General features: G+C 33.0%; 1 protein-coding gene across 1 annotated transcript; it reads right to left on the bottom strand.

Moving 5' to 3' along the window:
• Positions 1-92: 92 nt before the first annotated feature.
• On the bottom strand, positions 93-16,165 carry LOC130654216 (disintegrin and metalloproteinase domain-containing protein 12-like). Its single transcript, XM_057456759.1, has 29 exons — positions 14,731-16,165; positions 14,362-14,471; positions 14,095-14,174; positions 13,706-13,766; positions 11,118-11,200; positions 10,899-10,950; positions 10,533-10,596; positions 10,392-10,450; positions 10,234-10,314; positions 9,534-9,605; positions 9,267-9,442; positions 7,638-7,719; positions 7,469-7,547; positions 7,114-7,165; positions 6,942-7,041; positions 6,689-6,760; positions 6,442-6,612; positions 6,318-6,368; positions 6,110-6,176; positions 3,882-3,999; positions 3,351-3,461; positions 3,200-3,278; positions 2,952-3,035; positions 2,593-2,751; positions 1,962-2,123; positions 1,470-1,602; positions 1,074-1,209; positions 445-666; positions 93-176 (listed from the first exon to the last, which is right to left on the bottom strand). Exons 1-28 carry the CDS (start codon positions 14,786-14,788, stop codon positions 453-455), a joined length of 2,766 nt encoding a protein of 921 aa, XP_057312742.1. The 5' UTR covers positions 14,789-16,165; the 3' UTR covers positions 93-176; positions 445-452.
• Positions 16,166-17,884: the final 1,719 nt, after the last annotated feature.

Raw genomic sequence — 17,884 nt, 5'->3', positions numbered from 1 at the left:
CTCACGAAATGCAGAATTTCCCTCAAGCGATTTGCAAATTAACAAGAAAAGCATAATACTCAACATTACCTTAACACAGAAAAAAAAAATAATTTATGAGTACGTTATAATCTACAAGAAAATCTACAATTTTGCATGAAGCGTTAATGTCAATCCCTATATACATCACGATGTGCCTAAAATGAAGTAAGCTTGTTTTTACTAAAGGGTATACGTAAATAACATGTCATTAAACTCAGCCACAATATATTTCTGGTTGATACAAGGTGAAAAAAGTTTCATCAGCAATCACCACACACACTTAAAATCGCTTATTTTACTCCTACTAATAAGAGTCGTGTCGCGCATTTTTTTCTTGCGTATTATTTTATGCGAAGACCCCCCCCCCATCCCTCGCCTCTTCTCCGTAAAAAATACCCCCGGTAAACTAAAGAGATATCATACCAAGTTAGCTATTGAAGAACTGAATACAAAAACAATGAGTTCTTTCCAGCACATAGTTTACTTCCATCGCAACTACTGTAATTATATGCCGTACAATCAGTTGAAGAAGAAAGTCCCTGTACAGCTTCATATTCTTTGGTTGCCCAGCATTCACCCCAGTATTGTAACCCAGCAAATTGATAGCCTTTCTGTGCGGCTGTGGCTATGCACTTACATAATAACCTAAGCGGAATATTTCAATGAATTACAAACTTTTAAAGACAAATTTTTATTATATAAACTAGTACGCAAGCAAATTTTATTATAATCAAAATTTTGTAAGAACACGAACGTTGGGTTTCGTCGAAAAAAATAAATAAATAATAAGAATAGCTTCAGGTTCAAATTATTGCTTTTAAAACTAAGAATGAGCTCGGATGTAATTCTTTGCTTTGCTTTTCTTACCAACAATAACTGCAAAATAATATTTATATTGACCCGATTGTTTATGAGTCTAACTTTAGAGCTCAATCAGCAACAGAAACACGAATTATTTTCATTTCACGGGGACACATACCTCTTTTCGCCCTTCAAAATAAGACCAAGTTATAATAACTAAAAAAACATTTTTCATATGCATTTTTACTTACTCTTCCATGTTATATCCTTTTATTCCCCACACAATTTGATTTCTTAATCCCATCAGCATATCAAAATGGTCTTTTAGGTATCCTCTTTTACATCCAATAGATTGCAATGAACCGCTGAACTTCTGACATTTTAAATCTTAAAATAAAGGTTCAGGACAAGTGTGTTTACTAACCCAACCTCGTCTGTAACGCGAGATTGTTACTGGCCCATCAATTCCAATCTTTCCCAAGGCAGTTTGCTTTTATAATTAACTTGGTGGCGACGAAAAGGTCATAAACCCTGGGGACGGATGCGATGTTTCTTCCTTGACATAGGCAAGACCTAACTTTGCAAAGTTTTTGTTTACGTAAGACTAAGCACAAGAATATTTTATACAACAAGAAAAAGAAACATACCAATAACATCCTTCTTGTTGTAACCCTTTGGATAACACAGTTTTCCATTTAAATTACTTTTATCCTTCCCATTACAGCCCGGACATCTCGAGCCTGGAGGACAGTAGCACGTATTTGTGAAAGGGTTGCAAATCTGAATAGATTAAAGTAACAGTTAATAAACATATAAGTAACGAAAATACATGCACACATGTCCAACGTCACTTCTCCTAAATCCTTGCGCCGAAGTTGGTCAACCGTCTCATCAGTAACTTCTTTCAACTTTTCGGTAACTTACATCTTGATTTATACATTCGGTAGAAAGGAGGAGAGTCATTATTACGTTGTAGTGCGCGAGAGACAAGAGAAAAGAGCGTTATTTTACAGGGCAAAAAATGAAAAAAAAAAAAGATTTTCGATTTTTTCTATTATAGATTCCAAAATATAAACTTTCGCTTGTGATAATTAACGTCATTAAAAAACACTTTTGTAAATATATCGAGAAATTCTTACCCCGCCTTTTTGACATTTGATTTTACACATCTGTGTTAAACCTGATGATTGTGTTAAGATGGGATCACAAAGCTTTCCCTTTTTGTTGCTTGGGTCTGCATCTTGACAGTCTGGACATTTGTAACCTGGTTTGCAAACGCATGCTCTATCCGATGTGCATACCTAAAGGAAAAAATGCGGCCTTTAAATACTGTGAACATAGAGAGGCTAGAGATTCAAAGTTGATAGCATCTTCAAACCTCAAATATTCAAATTTTGTAGGCGGATAAAAATGAGATTAGTTTTTGACAATGTTTAATTAGGGACGTTTTGAAAGATCCTTCCTATCGGTGATTATTCAAGTAATCGGGGGGAGTGTTCTAGGACATATGCGACCAAAATGCTAGACTATACCGGCAAGAATTACTAAAATATAAAAAATAACGCTTTTGTTGTTATCCTAAGATAGAAAAGAATTGCTTTTATGACGTTCCTTGTAAAAAATACCTACTAAGCGCGAAGTAGCTAGTTACCTCGTAACAATCAAATTAGATACCTGTAGTATAGCGAGTGTGTAGAACCATCCTTAAATGCATTGTACGTTCTTTGATATTTGCAGATTGTATAAACAAAAGAAAAGATTATAACTCACTCCTCCATTTTTGCAAGCACAACCTTTTCTTTTACTCGTTGTAAGTAGAACTGGTGGAAACTCGCACAATTTCCCGGCGTAATTCTTATAATCAAAACCAACACAATTGGGACACTTGTATGCAGGTGAACAGTAGCATGTACCAGCATTTGTGCAACGCTGAAAGTGAATAAGGTTTTTAAGTTCAGATTAATAGTTTAACGTCGCAAAGCGTATAATATTTCCAAGTTTTTAAACTCTTTTGGTTTTAGTAGTTAAAATGGTTAAATCGCCACGAAAAGATAGCCAAAATAATTCCAAAACAGTTAGAAAATGTTGCAGCAAACGTCCTACTGTAAAAATTGTTACTTTAAACTCACGCCATGTGCTCCACATTTATTGTGGCAATTGGAGATGGCTTCTTTCAATGCTGAAATTTCAATACACTGTTGTTCATGGCAAACCTTTAAAATAAAAAAATAAATGAAAAACAAGAAAAACCTCGACAGCTAAATGGATGTTACCATATAAATTACATAAAATCAAATCACATTAAAAAGCAAAATTATTGGCAAGTCTGTGAGAGGGGAAACCACCCCAAAACAAATGCTCAAAGTGAAAGTACAACCTTTAAATGACCGCATCGTGTACCCGTTCTTGTTACTGTAGGGTCGATAAGATCATTCCCTAAATGAGTGATTCCCGTACTAAATAAAGAGAAAATATAATATTGCAATTTATACTTTATATACATGTTTACTTCATAAATATTCACTTACCGGCATTTCTTTTCGTCACCATTATAAAACATCGTTGTCCGTGTGTGACCATAGATCACAAAGTTTGGCAATCCATCTCCATAACATTGTAATTTGCCACAATGAACATCTCTAGATAAAAATGACATGTTTACACAAAGAAGTTTGCTGTTTAATAAAATTGGTAAAATCCAATTCGACTGGTGGATACCACTTTTTTTACAATTTTTTGTTTTTTTTGTTTTACATCAACAAGTTAAGTTTTAAGTCAAAAGATGGACTCGTTAAAACGACTTGTTGTTTAAACTACCCAGCTAATCATTTCCAACGAACTTTAGTTCATCTCCGTATAAATACGTGCCCGGTGAAATTCACGGGAAAGCGCCCATCGCAACTCGCAACTGCCATTTTTAGCTCGCAGACAAAAAGCAACCTTGATCCCAGGACCTGTAGCGTTCTTTGATATAAGGATGAAACGCGTACGAGTTTCATCCTTATATTAAAAAAACGCTACAGACCCTGGGATCGCGGTTGAGACGGAAAGCTCATCACCTTTCTTTGCACTTAATAAAGCTGAAATCATCCTTTTGCCCACAGTGTCCCCATTTACTACCATCCATGTTGATATATCTCTTTCCCATCTTGCATTTCTCGCCACCACCTTTTGCTCCTGAGCAAATAAGATTAATTTTTTATATATATTTTTAAATAGATGGAAAAAGATTTTTGCATCAGTCACAAAGAGACTGGTCACATCTATATATTAATACGCCTTGTGTGTGTGTGCGCACGGTGAGGCCACGTCACACAAATCACAGGTCATTTTCTTACGACGTGGCGTTACGCTAAAATTTACCAAGTTAAAGAAAACGCAAATCAGGGGGTTACTATATAAATATTTAATTCTCTTTTCTTATTTTTTTTTTTAAATAAAACTCTTTTTCCTTACTCATTAAAACTAATTTTTATTTTAATTTCAAATGGTTTATTTGTTATTTTGTTGTAAAAGCCCCGCTGGTCGTTTAAGATAGAATAATTAAATTTTACCCCCGGTTTACCATGTGCGCGCCGTATCTCACGGAAACAAAGTTTATTAACTGAAAAATGAAAACCGAAGCGAAGAAAGTTGTCTCTTTTTCAAAGTAATCCTGAAAAAAGTTATTTCAAACAAGGTTTACTCATCACGAGGTTAGATTAAAGCTTATTTGTTTCTTCTATCTTTTTTGTGTTCTGGGACCGAAGTTGCTTTCTTTTAAAAAAACTATCGAATTCGAATGATAATTCGAATCTAAGAAGTAAATAACAAAACTGTTGTCATTGTAGAGCGACTGTTGATGTCGAGCGAGAATAAAAAAGTTTATGTTGTTGCCAGAAATATTTGTTATAAAGAAGAAAAACGTACGATAATATAACGTCGAAAAGAGAACTGATTAGAAATGTATCAGACAATTGTAGCTAGCTATACATTTTAATTTGTTTTCTTTGGGATGAAGCGAAGTTTAATAATTGAAGTAAAAAACTGATTGGTCTTTTATCCAGAGACGCTAGCTAACTGAGAAAGCCAAAAAAAGGCAGGTGTGTTGTTTAGTTTATCTGGTAAAGAGATAAGTTTAGGTGTGTAACGTTTTTTTTTAACCGTTTTAACTTTCAGAGCTCAGCTTTTCCTTTAAATTTTTAGTTCCTTGTTGAGTCTTAAATGCGTTTTCTTTTGACACAATTTTTATAAGAATCTAAAATGTAAAGCGACGTTTTTAAGCCGTTTACACGCTTCCAGCTAAACTTTCCCTTTAATATAAAGTTAAATATGTTTTGTCTTTAGCCTGAACATATTTAACATTTTTTGTAAGAATATACTCTAAACAATGGGTCAGAATATCCTAAGAATGTCTAAGCTTGGTTGTTTCTTTTGATATAAAAATTTGTATGACTGAACTTTTTTCTCTCCAAAACAATGGGCAAGTACACCAGGGAAAGCTAAGAACATGAAGGCCGAAACGAAAAAAACAAACACTATTCTTATAAAATACAGCGTGTATATAATAGAGAAGAGTTTATATAAAATGTAGAAAGTATTTTTTCGTTGTTACTGTTTTTAACGCTACGAAGTGGTTGATGTCGTTATAATAAACCTTAATGTAAACAAAGTTAAATCAATGTTTACATTTGTTACGTTACCGTTTAAAATAATATTCGATTCTTCAATTCGAAAACACTGCATTGTTATCATGCACTGCACGTTTGCGCATTGGGAAGGTTGCTATATGCAATAGACTAAATAGCTAATTTGGTATGATGCATTAGAATCTGTACGTTGTGGAAACTTTGCAATAACCTTATTTGTGTGACTTATCGATTTTTTCTAATGTCTGGTATACCATTTTCCCTTTTATATTTCGGGTATGACAAAGCAAGTATATAGTTTTAACAGATTTGTTAGCCACCTTCGATTTTGTTAAACTTTTTGCATTTTTATTTGTTGCTGGACATGCTTATATTTTTAAGCGTTCTGCTTCAGCGGGTACAAATATAACGCAGATTGTGAGCAACTTCAATCCCAGGGTTTTTTTCTCTTTTATTGTTATTTTTTTATTGCTGCACATATTTATATTTTTGGACGTTTTGTTCTGGTGGTTATAAACTAGAATAATACAAATTGTGACTTTTAAAGATTCATATTACTGTGTTGTATGTTTTGTTTGGTATCCCTTACATCGGTTTAATGAGAGATTCAGTGGATTCCCCCACGGGTATTCAGCTAGTACAAAGAATTAATGTCATACCTGGTCCCCACATATGAACACATTGTTCATCCACGGATTCAGAACACAATGAATTGTGACAATAGCCCTGCAATGAAAATCCCACACTTTCAAAACAAACAAACAAGCCAACGAACAGATGAACCATCAAAACACAACAAAAAACAAACAAACATTGAAATTAAAAAACACACAAGTAAACCATCATCAACAAAATAAATTATTATACCTTATCATCATTGCAAGACGTATAGTCCTCCAGATAAATATTTTTTGGACACTAAAGAAAAAAAACGAAAAAAACGCGTAACTCGATTTCACTGGGTAATAATTTTATGAGATATTTCATTCACCTGCGGGTTTCTGCCGTCGCACTTATCGTCTAAGTCACACTCGCCGACACTTAACCGACACAAAGTCCCTTTTGCTTTCAACTGGCAATTCTCGCAACATTCACCGTGAGCACATTTTGCTCCTGGATTCAATTTACATGTCATCGGGTTGCAACATCGATTGTTACAATGCTATGTAAAAAATGTACACCTTAGAAATACTATAACTTGCAAACACAAACATTATTTCGTCTGCCGTTTAATTTACCTTTGCTATCCCACAATCACATTCTTCATTCTGCTCAATGTAGCCATTACCACAAGTTGGACCACCATAAATCTATAAATAGTTGTCTTAAATGTATTATTATTGTTCCATTTTAAGAACACTTTTATTTCAACCTTGTCTTTAGGACAATTTTTCGCGTTTTTGTTATCCCATTCGGTGCGAAAAAATTATCCCTGGGAACGAGGTTGCAGTTATGCAGTGCAAACACCGTGAGATGTTGCAGAGAGATTACCTTATTAGGCTTGTCCATTAAACAGGAGCAGTAACCGTTCATACACCTTTTGTTAATCTTTTTTAATGTACAATCTGTCAACCCTTGTACCGTCGACCAACTGAAAAAAAATATTCCCGCTTTTATTACACACCTTAAGATGTTGTTACACGTGTTGTTTTTCTGAACGTACCTAGCGTATGGAGCCATTAAACATGGCGGCTGTTGACATTTGCATTCTTTTCCTAAAATGAATAACTTTATAAAGATAAACAGTTAACATTGTCAATGAATGTTTATGTCCTGTGACGTCCTATCAAAAGCCCTTTCAAAAGACTGCTGTTGTAACATATATATGCTTTTACTGACAGATTAACTTTTAAACATTTTAGCTTATTTGTTTGAATATTGTTACTTTGGGAAGGATACTGTTAAGCCTACAAAAAACAACCTTGGATAATATAAACCCGTGAGTACATTTCGAGTTGTACGGTATATGATTCTTGTCCTCCAACCTGACTCTTCTTACAATATGTTTAATATCTTACCATAATGAAATATTCCAAAATTATGACCTAACTCGTGAGCAACAGTGCCAGCAGTTAGTGCAGGATTGTCACTCCAAGACTAAAAATATAAGAAAAAAATTAAGAAGTATATACATTGATATATTTAGCATTAAGTTCTCAACACGAAAAATTATAGTTACTTCCTTACGTGACTAATTGCTTCAGATGTTCCATAACATAAGGTTCCAGTATTTCCCAGTCCAACAAGACTTCCTAGCATTCTGACTCCTCTACAAACAGATAGTAAAAACGTTTTACATTAACAATAAAACCATGGATTTTCTTTTAGGAAAATAAACAAGGATTATGCATAATTTTTTTGTGCGTGTAACTGTACTAATTTACGCAAATTGGTCGCAAAAAACATCACAAACACGATATAACGTGTGGTTAGAACAGTTGTTTATTTTATTCCAAGATCCATTATGTATTTTTATTTTACAAGTTATGGTTCGAGAGAAAGTTTCATTTTAAAATTTTACCTACTCTCAACCCAACCGGAATTCACGTGAAACGTAGTAATGAAACATACATAGTGCATAATATTATTAAATGTAAAATATTAAAATTACAAACCAGAAAACTATATTGACTACGACAGGACAAAGTCGGAAAAGTTTAACATCCTATCGTTATCAGTTTTTCTGAAGAGTAATATAAGAGCACTAATGGCTTATAAACCACTTAGCAGGCGCTACAGGAAAATAGCGACCGAGGTTGTGACGTTATGGGCCGAACACAAACAACCGAGGTTGCTATTTTCCCACGTAGCGCCCGGATGAACGGTAAGCCATTAAGCAATTTAGTACCTGGTAGCCTGATAAAAACAAAAGAAATGAAGTGATCTATAGCCAAAGTAGATCTAAGTCACAAAAACATTGGCATTTGGATGAAAATAAAATACATGTTTTTGTGTATGTGGAAACCATGTCTTCTGACAATGTAAACGTTCGATCAATTAAAGGAAAAGAATTTCTTTTCGAACACAATGAAAACATTCATATACTTTAGGGGCAGAAACTTTCGCGGGCATTAACTTTCGGGTTTTTCGCGTTTTTTGGTCATTTTCGCGAAAATTTATGCTTTTGGATATTCTAAATTATCAAAACGCGAAAGTTTCTTCACGCGAAACCATAAAAAATAACAACATAAAACGGGGCAATTTTAAAAAGTAATGATTTATTTCTTGTTTGATCGTCATCAACTACAGTAACACTTGGTGTTTTTTTCTTCTTTGGAGCTGCGAGCATTTCTCGGATGGTCCGATTATTTGAAAGTGAACAATTGTTGAAATTAACCAGAAATAAACAAAAAAATGTAGAGAGATCATGGTAAACTTGTTTTTTAAAGAGATAGTTGATGATTAGTGGATTTTTTATCCCTGTTTAAAGAACTCAAGATGTAAGATTTTTAGAAACGGTGAGTTTTGTTATCTAGCTGTTTTGTAGCTTTTAAGAAGTCTCTATTTTTATAGCCACTATAATGTTTTGACAAAACATATTGGAGGTATTGCTTCCATATTTTGTAGCATACTTTTTTTTTCAGAGACTGTTGGTCAATTATAAATTGATCTATTTCATCGTACTCTGAAAAACAATTACTTCAAAACTTGGATCTTATTTGGACGTTTGACAGCGTTCACTTTTTGCGTGTACATTTTAACCGGTCGCTACAGAAAAATAGCGCCCGCTCACGTGATCGATATAAGCCAATAAAAACGTAAGATATGAAGAAGACATTACACTGCCAGGCACTATACAAATACTAACATACTAACGTCAACAAATGCGCATTACTATGCTTCCACTCATATTGCTGAGTCAGCACTCCTTTGTTGTAGATACTAAACATATTCAAGCTTAAACCAGCATCCGATGTTATGTAAAACATATCTTTTTTGTCCCATATCTCCACATTGGTGAGGGCTATTCGTACGTTAGCTGGCTTGAACATCTAAGATGGTAAAACAAATAATTGTGAAAAATAAAAAATAGAATTGGTGTTTATTTGATAGAAAGTTGAACAATCATGTGTAGTGCCCTACATGGTCCATGTGGTTTGCCAGCGTCATAATATAATTCACTGCGCTTTGAACATCACCTTTTCTCTGTTTTAACTGAAAGAAAAAAATGCAAACGTATTCAGAATGATAATATTTTCCAGCCTTTCTTCGATATCCCTGCTTTAACGTATTTAACGTAAAGGAACAAGTCAAAGAATATTTTGTTACTCAAGAAATGCTGGTTGATCAGGAGACAGGAGAAACATTGATAACAGTTGTGTGTATATATTTTATATGTAGCTGAAGTTTTATACCTGTATAGATATTCTTTACAAGTAATAATAATAATCGATTCGGATTAATAACTCGAACTTTTTAGTGTCTAAGTAGAAAATAAATGTTCGAATGTAGCCAAAAAATCCGAAAAAGATGTTCTTAAATGGTTCTATTTACAAAGGAGCCAAAACGTTCCTTTTGATGGCACTATGATAAAAGACAAGGCTCTTCAATTTGCTGAAAGTTTTGATCTTATACAAATTTTAAAGCGTCCGATGGATGGCTGGAGAAAATATTCTCCTTTTATTATATCTACTAATTGCGCGTTCTGAAGACGTTTAAAAACACGTATTGTCGTGGCAATACCAATTTACTTTTCAGCGAAAAACAATCAAACCACAAAAATGATACGTACTTTAAAAGTCGTTTAAAATTTGCTTAGCAATGTAAAAATGGGGAAACCTACAAAAGCATTGTCAGCAACAATCGCGAAAGATATATATTTTGTGACAGAGCTGTCCTGATCTTTGCGTAAATGGCGTCGGAACTAAACAGAAAAAATATCAGTACTGGATATTTGATTTTTAATATTTATTTGTGTAGAATTTATATTAAGCATTTTACTCTTTTATGAGTGCTTGTAGAAGAAGCAAGTAACATATCCTTCATATTGTCGACATGATCTAAAAATTAAATTGCACGTTAAAAACCGAATCTGTCTCCATCCAAAAAATATTTTGACAAATCTTAACAACGGCTACGTACATTTTATATCTGGAGTTCCTCTCATATCTTCTGGTCTGTAAATTATATGTTTCTTTGAGCCTTCCTGCATACAAAAAGAGAAAAGTATTGCAAGAACTTTTAAATAATATGTTACGTTTACCGAGAAGGTAAATTATTTTTCTGAAGAATTCAGTTTTTAAAAAAATTGCAAACCAAGTCAAAATCCAGGAACAACAATGCAGGTACAATAGCAGGAAAAGTCGGGATACTTTTAAAAGCTTCGAGATCTAATCATCTGAATTAAAACGCTTTCCATCAAGCTAAATTTTAACAGCCCTTCGTCAATAAATAAATTCTTTTTCAAAAATGTTTGGAAATTGAGACGTGATGAAAAAATGAAATTACCAGATAATTAATATAGTATTGAGTCCCATCATTATCATCGAAGACAGTCCCTCTAATGAAGAACAAATTATGTGTTTGATAAAATACTACTGCCATTTTCTCACAGAAAGTGATCTATATGCAAACTCTACTGTAACATCTAAATTCTAGCATAACATATCACTCACTATTATTACAGAGAAATTTATTTGCGAATATTATTGTCTATAAGAAACTTACGTAAGTCCATTGCAAGTACTCAAAACGACTCTACCGGGTCTATTTCTTAGTTTTCCATGATAATGGCAATTCTGCACGGGAAGCTAAAAAATGGATAAATTTATTTAAAAATGTTGCTCTTTTTATTTGGACCGTAGACAGAATTCCAAATAATACTATAAGCAACCGTCAGTCAATCTATCAATGTGGAGGATTTTTTATGCTAAAATTAGAGTTGCTTATAAAAAATTCGACAGATTTCATTTTATATTCAGTTTTTCTTAAAATCTTTTAAACAGAAAATATTTTTTGCAGCAGTCAGGCAATTTTCGAAATTCGTCTTTTTACCATATGTCTGTTTGTGCACGAGAAGTCGTGTTACGGAAACATGAAATGCGATATACAAAGAACCATGGAATTATTCACGGGACTATCGACTATAAATAAAATCACGGGTCAATTATTTATGACTCATGCATTGCCTCCTCAAATTTACTAAACTAAAGAAAATTGCTACACAGGGGGTTTATTTGTTGTTTGTTTTAAAAGCTGTACGGGTCGTTACGGTTAGAATAATCTAATTCTACTCCTGATTTACAATGCGCGCGCCGTGTTTTACGGAAACAAGTTGTTTATCAACTGAAAAGAGAAAACCGATGCAAAGAAGGTTGTCTCTTTTCAAATTGATCCTAAAAAAAGTTATTTCAAGCCAGGCACGCCAATGTTTACTCATTATGAGGTTAGCTTAAAGCTTATTTGCTGTTCTATATTTTCCATTTTTGTGTTCTGGGACCAAGGTTGCTGCCTTTTATAAAAAAAACTATCGCATTCTAATATGAATAATCCGAATCTAAAATGTAAAAAATAAAATTGTTGTTGTCGAACGAGTATAAAAAGTTCATGTTGTTGTCAGTAATATTTTTTAAAAAGAAGAAAAACGTACGATGATATAACGTCACAAATAGAACTGATTAGAAATGTATCAGACAATTGTATACATTTTCAATTCGTCTCTCTGGGATGAAGCAAAGTTTATTATTCCGAAGTAAAAATAACTGATTGGACTTTTAGCCAGAGAACTCTAGCAAGCGACCTACTGAGAAAGCCAAAGAATAGCAGTTGTGTTGTTTAGATTATCTGATATAGAAATGAACTCAGGTGTCTAGCGACTTTTTAGCTGTTTTAACTTTCAGAGCTAAATTCTCCATTAAATATTAAGTTCTCTGTTGCGTCTTGAGCCGAAAAATTTTTTTTGTACTTTTTTTGCACCTTGTTTGTAACTCTAACCAATGGGTCAGAACTTCAGAATATCCTAAAAATATGTCTAAGCTTGATTGTTTGTTCTAAATATAAAAATTTGTATGATGCACAAATTGATTAGAAGTTTACTTTTTTATTGCTTATCAAACAAACAGAACTTTTTTCTGTCCAAAGCAACGGGCTGTTACATGTAGCAGACTTTGACATTGGCTATAGCAACTTATAGAGGCTTTTTCATTAAGAAGTTATATATTTTCAGGCCATAGCCATGCTAAGAATATGTTAAGAACAATGAGGATAGTATTTGTCAAGAAAGTTAAGAACATCAAGGCTGAAACGAAAAAAACACTATTCTTATAAAATACACTGGTGTATGTTCTAGAGAAGAAATTTATAAAATGTAAAAAGTAATTTTTCCTTTGTTACTAGTTTTAACGCTACAAAGTGGGTGATTCAGTGTTGATGTCGTTATGAAAAACCTAAATGTAAACAAACTTAAATCAATATTTACATCTGTTACGTTACGATCGTTTAAAATATATTCGATTCTAAATTCGAAAACACTGCATTGTTGCATGCACAGCACGTTTACTCTGTTTTCTTGCTACATAAAATCAAAATAATTGATTTTCTTGATTATGAGTTTGGGTCCTTTAATTTTGGATCGGAATATTACGGTAGATATACAATATACCGAGATGATTCAAGTTTTTATTTTTCTATTTTATGTGTTAATAACGTTGATTTCTTATTTTGAGTGAAATTTTGGGAGGGTGTATGCGATAGACTGAATATCTGATTTGGTATTGATGCATTATAAACTGTGCATTGCGGAATTTCTGTAAAAAGCTTTTGAGTATTTTTTGGGATACTATTCTCCCTGCTGTACTTCTGGCATGGCAAAGCAATATATAATTTTAGCAGATTAAGCTTTTTTCTATAACGGTTGTTAGACACCTTCGATTTCGTTGGACATTTTGGACGGATGGAATAATAAAGAACGGGTGAAATAACAAAGGACGAGTGAAATAATAAAGGACGGGTGAAATAATAAAACTGCGATTTCTCTGCGGGCTATCGACTAGTTTATTTACCGTGTTTTTCGGTGTTTATACAAACATCAGAAAGCGATTATTAAGCGCTGAGAACTGTCAACCTTAAATAAAATTTCTCACAGCAACCATTTGTTTATGCTTAGTTTGCAGTTCCACTATGTGTTAGAGCGAAAAGACACACGGCTTTTCACAAAAAGAATGAGTGCTATATATACACAACAATTACTCGTTGTCAGTCAAAGAGAAATCCCACCTTTCCGTTGTGTGCCTTATCTCAAAAGAACAAATACCCACCTTAACAGAATGAGTCGAATTACTTTGAAGCTTTACATTGAAGTTGTATCCCAGCAGATATCTGAAATATATGTTAAGGGGTTGTCAGAAAAAACTTTGTGTGATTTCAACTCCACAAATAAAATCCATACAAATGTTGATGATTACAATGTCTGCATGTAATTGACAACCAAAACCAAACGTTAAGAATCAAATTCAACAAAATATTTAGCTAGCAGCAACTTTAAATGTCAATGAATCTAGCAAAGTTGCCGGGAACTGATCTCTTTTTCTTTTTTTTTAAGATGAAACAAGAAGTATGCGGCTAGGGTCCATATGAAAAATACTAAATCGCTTAAGAAAATCACTTAAGAATATTTTTACATCTCAAATGCATCCAATAAACTCACTTATTTTGAATCAAGTCTAAATGTAATGTTTCATTCTTCAGCCGCAGCAAGTATTCAACCTTGCTCATATGACTACCATCCTAAAATAATAAAATAAAATGTTCTATAGACCCAGAAACCGTCTTAATGAGATTTCGACGCATGCGTAGTAAGTTAAAATTGTTTAGACTCGTACGACTTACTTGTTCTGAAACTGTGGTCAAAGTCATAGTGCAAGAATAGGACGATAGAACGGAACGCTCGGTTCACAAAGTAGTTTTTTTATACCTGCTTGTGATCTAATGTTGACAAGTCTCTTCTGTATATTCTTTTGTTACGAAAGGGTGTAACTTGAATGGGTTCGACGATTTGATATCTCCGTACACTTTGCGGTATATCTAATAAAGAAGTAACAAACCTAAAGTAATGACTAGCAAAGCGTTGCAACGAAATCAAGAATAGATACAATATGTAGAGATTTTTTTGTATAAGAAAAATAAGGAATTAATGTGAAGGAAACAGGAAACTGTCCTCAAAATTTGTTTGTCAAAACTTCCAACCCAAGTTAAGGTGAAAAAAATATGCTATTTTATTTAAACAAAAAAAATGAATTCGTTTACATAACCGTTCTTGAAGTCATACAATGTGACGACTTACCCAGTACAGCATGTGATAACCTCAAACACGAGATAAAAAAGCAGACAGTGAAAAGCATGTTGGAATCAATTTTCACAACCTCTCTGTATGTCTTTTTAAAAACTAACCTTCTTCATCGTTTCGTCCGTACAAAACGTGCGAGTGACGTAATATTTATTTTTCCTGAATGTTATTTTCGGTCACCTATCTCTTTTGTTCACGCCTTTTTTAAAGTATGTTGATGTTTCTAAAAATAAAACCAATAAGATAAAATAAGAAATTAATGAATAATTTTTTGGAAGGAAGTTTACAGAAAGAAATAGGTTCCGCAATATTTAACGGGTACTTTTTAAAAAGATTTTCATTAAGCATACTTCAAATTACAGAATGGATGTTTGGTGACGTTTTTATCCAGGATTCCAATTGCATAATCAGCTAGATGGTGACACGCGTGTTTTTTTACAATAACTTTAATTTAATTTGAAGAAATTTGAAGAACAAAAACACAACATTTTTTTAAAAAGAACATTTTGGATAGCATTACGTTTACTTTCTACCGTGATCTTCCTAGGTTTTACAAAAATCCCAACCAGAAACAATAAAAAAGGAAAATATGAATAATAGAACACGAAAATAGATTTTGAGATATTGTTTTCTACAAAGTTTGATTTCAATTGATCCACATGCTCGAGGTAAACACGTCAATTTGACCTTTCCAAGTAGATAGCGAACAAACAAAAAGTAAAAAATAGTTGAGTGTAGTAAAGAAAATAACGTGAACCACGTCAAGCATCAGGCAAACTTTTATATTGCTTATAAAAAAGTATTCCCTTAGATTTTTGTTGACGTTACCAAATACCTTACAGACTTAGTGTACCTTCGAGCAGTTAAAAGATATTGTTGACAAACGCGTTAAGACGTAATACTAGGAGGGGTTTACACTCAAGCATATCCAAACAATATTCCAACTGATCAAAGAAAGCCTACTTTTACGACTCTTTTGCTAACATACGAGATGTTCAAACAAGTAATATATTGAGATCACACCTCACTTCAATGTATATTTTAACAATTTTAGTGAAAATCGTATGTTTCGATAAAGTTGATTGTTTGTCAGTGATCGCACGCTACATTTTCCATCATCAAATTTTTATTTTACTTTATTAAAATCAAAACATACATTATTTATCATCAAGTGAAATGCCTAATTCTACTTACAATCTTCTTGTAGCTACGATAAGGTGCCTTAATGAATATATTTCTTTATTACAGGCGTCACACATTAAAATTAAATAAAAAAAAAACAAAAGATATGTCTATGTACCCTCAAACATAAAAACATACACTTGGGAGTTGTCAAATTATTAAAAATAGGCAAAATATCATTCAAAGGAACACTATGGGCGTGTTACGCCGTTATTGCGAAACGTTACGCGTTTAAGCCTACAACAGGCGTAAGGAGGGCGTTAATTAAAGGGAATGATATATAAATATCGCTTAGCGCTTTATTAAATTTTTCTCATTCTTTTATTAGCTATCTATATATTAAACTCCAAGAAATTAGAAATTACAATCCAAAGACCTAGTTATTTTTGCCTTCCCCTTCACCTGAATAGGGTTGGAAATAGACCTACTAGCGCAGTTTCAATTCGTTTACAGGAGAATAAATTATAAATAGATAGACTGCATAAGGTTACACAACAATTTCCAATCTCCTCCACCAATTTTTAAAGCTAATTAAATTTTTCGCATTTTTCTATTCTACACAATTTTCAAAATGTGTAATTCTCTAACTCTTACGGTAATGTTTAGGAAATTCCTGCAAGTGGTAAAATGAAAAATTTCTGTTGGTTTGGTCAAGTCTCGTTGACAGGGCCTGTAGCGTTTTTTGATATAAGGATAGGACGCGTATAAGACATGTTACTGTATGCCTGAAATAAAACAAGTAGAAGAAATAATGTTTAATTAGAAAATGGCGTGTTTGTTGACGCAAAACTAGAAGTGATGTTCCATTACTTTAACAACCCTGCATATTCTTACAATATCAAAAAAACAAAATAGCCCTGGGAACGAGATTGCAATTATAAAAACTTTCAAAAAATTCAAAATAATTGTATTTGATTTATTTGCCATAAATAAATTAAGATTTGATAATTGTTTTTTCAAAGCAATTGTTATTGAGGAACTGATGTTTCATGGAGTAATTTTTGAAGCAAAAAAAATAGCTGCCGAATAACCATATTTAGCTTTAGATTTTGTGACTAAAAATTTGAAGTGAGGCTTGATTGTCGTGCGGGTTTCCTCATCATATCAAAAATTCTGCAGGTACTACCATCAAGGCTGCCAAACAACTTTGCCAGTTGTTCCGAATTTTGGACATCTTAACCCGTTTTTTCGCTTGCCGTGGGTGGTACAGGGTGGCATAAAGTTATTTAGAATTAGGTGCGTACTGTTGGAAGATTTTCCTGGTTTTTGAATTTAACAAAAAAACACGTAAGTGGAATTTCTGTTCGATAGGTTAGTTTAAAAAAAATACTAGTAAAGTTCACAAGCCATCAAAATAAGTCTTTTCGAAAGGATTTCTTTATTTATTTCTGGAATAATCTGGATCCTCTGCTGTGAAATGTTCTTTAGAAACAGTGCTTTTTACTTTACAATTTTAAAATTTTTCTGACCATAGGAAAGCTTTTTTTAACAGTTTTTCTGTTAAATAATAAAAGTACGATAAGAATTTTCGCGAATTTAAAATGCCGCGAAAAAAATTTAATTGACGAAATCACGAAAATAAAAACCGCGAAATATTTACTTTTCTTCTTCATTTTTTAGACTCCACAGGGTAGTAGATGTAAAATTTTCGCAACAAAGTAATTCTGGTGATACCCAGTTTGATAAAACCCGGGAAAATTAAGGAAGAAATGCACTTTTAAACACAATTTTAGAAATGTTAGAAATTTGGTGTATCATGCTGTGTAAAGCTGAAAGCAAAGGACATTCGTGTTTGTTATGTTCGTATAAACATAAAACATCTACTATACAAACTCTTATCGAGAGTATATTTTGTCTGTTGATGTTACATCATTAAAATTCACTTCAATATTTACCTATGGCAGTGGAGAAGCTTCGATTTTCAACCGGTATAGGCACATTATTAACGTCAATACCATTATTTAGGCAA

The sequence above is a fragment of the Hydractinia symbiolongicarpus genome, chromosome 8, assembly GCF_029227915.1.
Source record: "Hydractinia symbiolongicarpus strain clone_291-10 chromosome 8, HSymV2.1, whole genome shotgun sequence".
NCBI lineage: Eukaryota > Metazoa > Cnidaria > Hydrozoa > Anthoathecata > Hydractiniidae > Hydractinia > Hydractinia symbiolongicarpus.
Note: the sequence above shows the minus strand (reverse complement) of the source record. Positions and strands in the feature narration are given on the sequence as shown.

Excerpts from the sequence above, each read along its gene's own strand:
- LOC130654216 (XM_057456759.1), bottom strand. The coding sequence starts at position 14,788 with ATGCTTTTCACTGTCTGCTTTTTTATCTCGTGTTTGAGGTTATCACAT. Across the intron at positions 14,175-14,361 it reads CAACATTAGATCACAAGCAG|GATGGTAGTCATATGAGCAA; the intron begins GTATAAAAAAAC and ends TTATTATTTTAG. Across the intron at positions 667-1,073 it reads AAAGGATATAACATGGAAGA|GTTATTATGTAAGTGCATAG; the intron begins GTAAGTAAAAAT and ends TATTCCGCTTAG.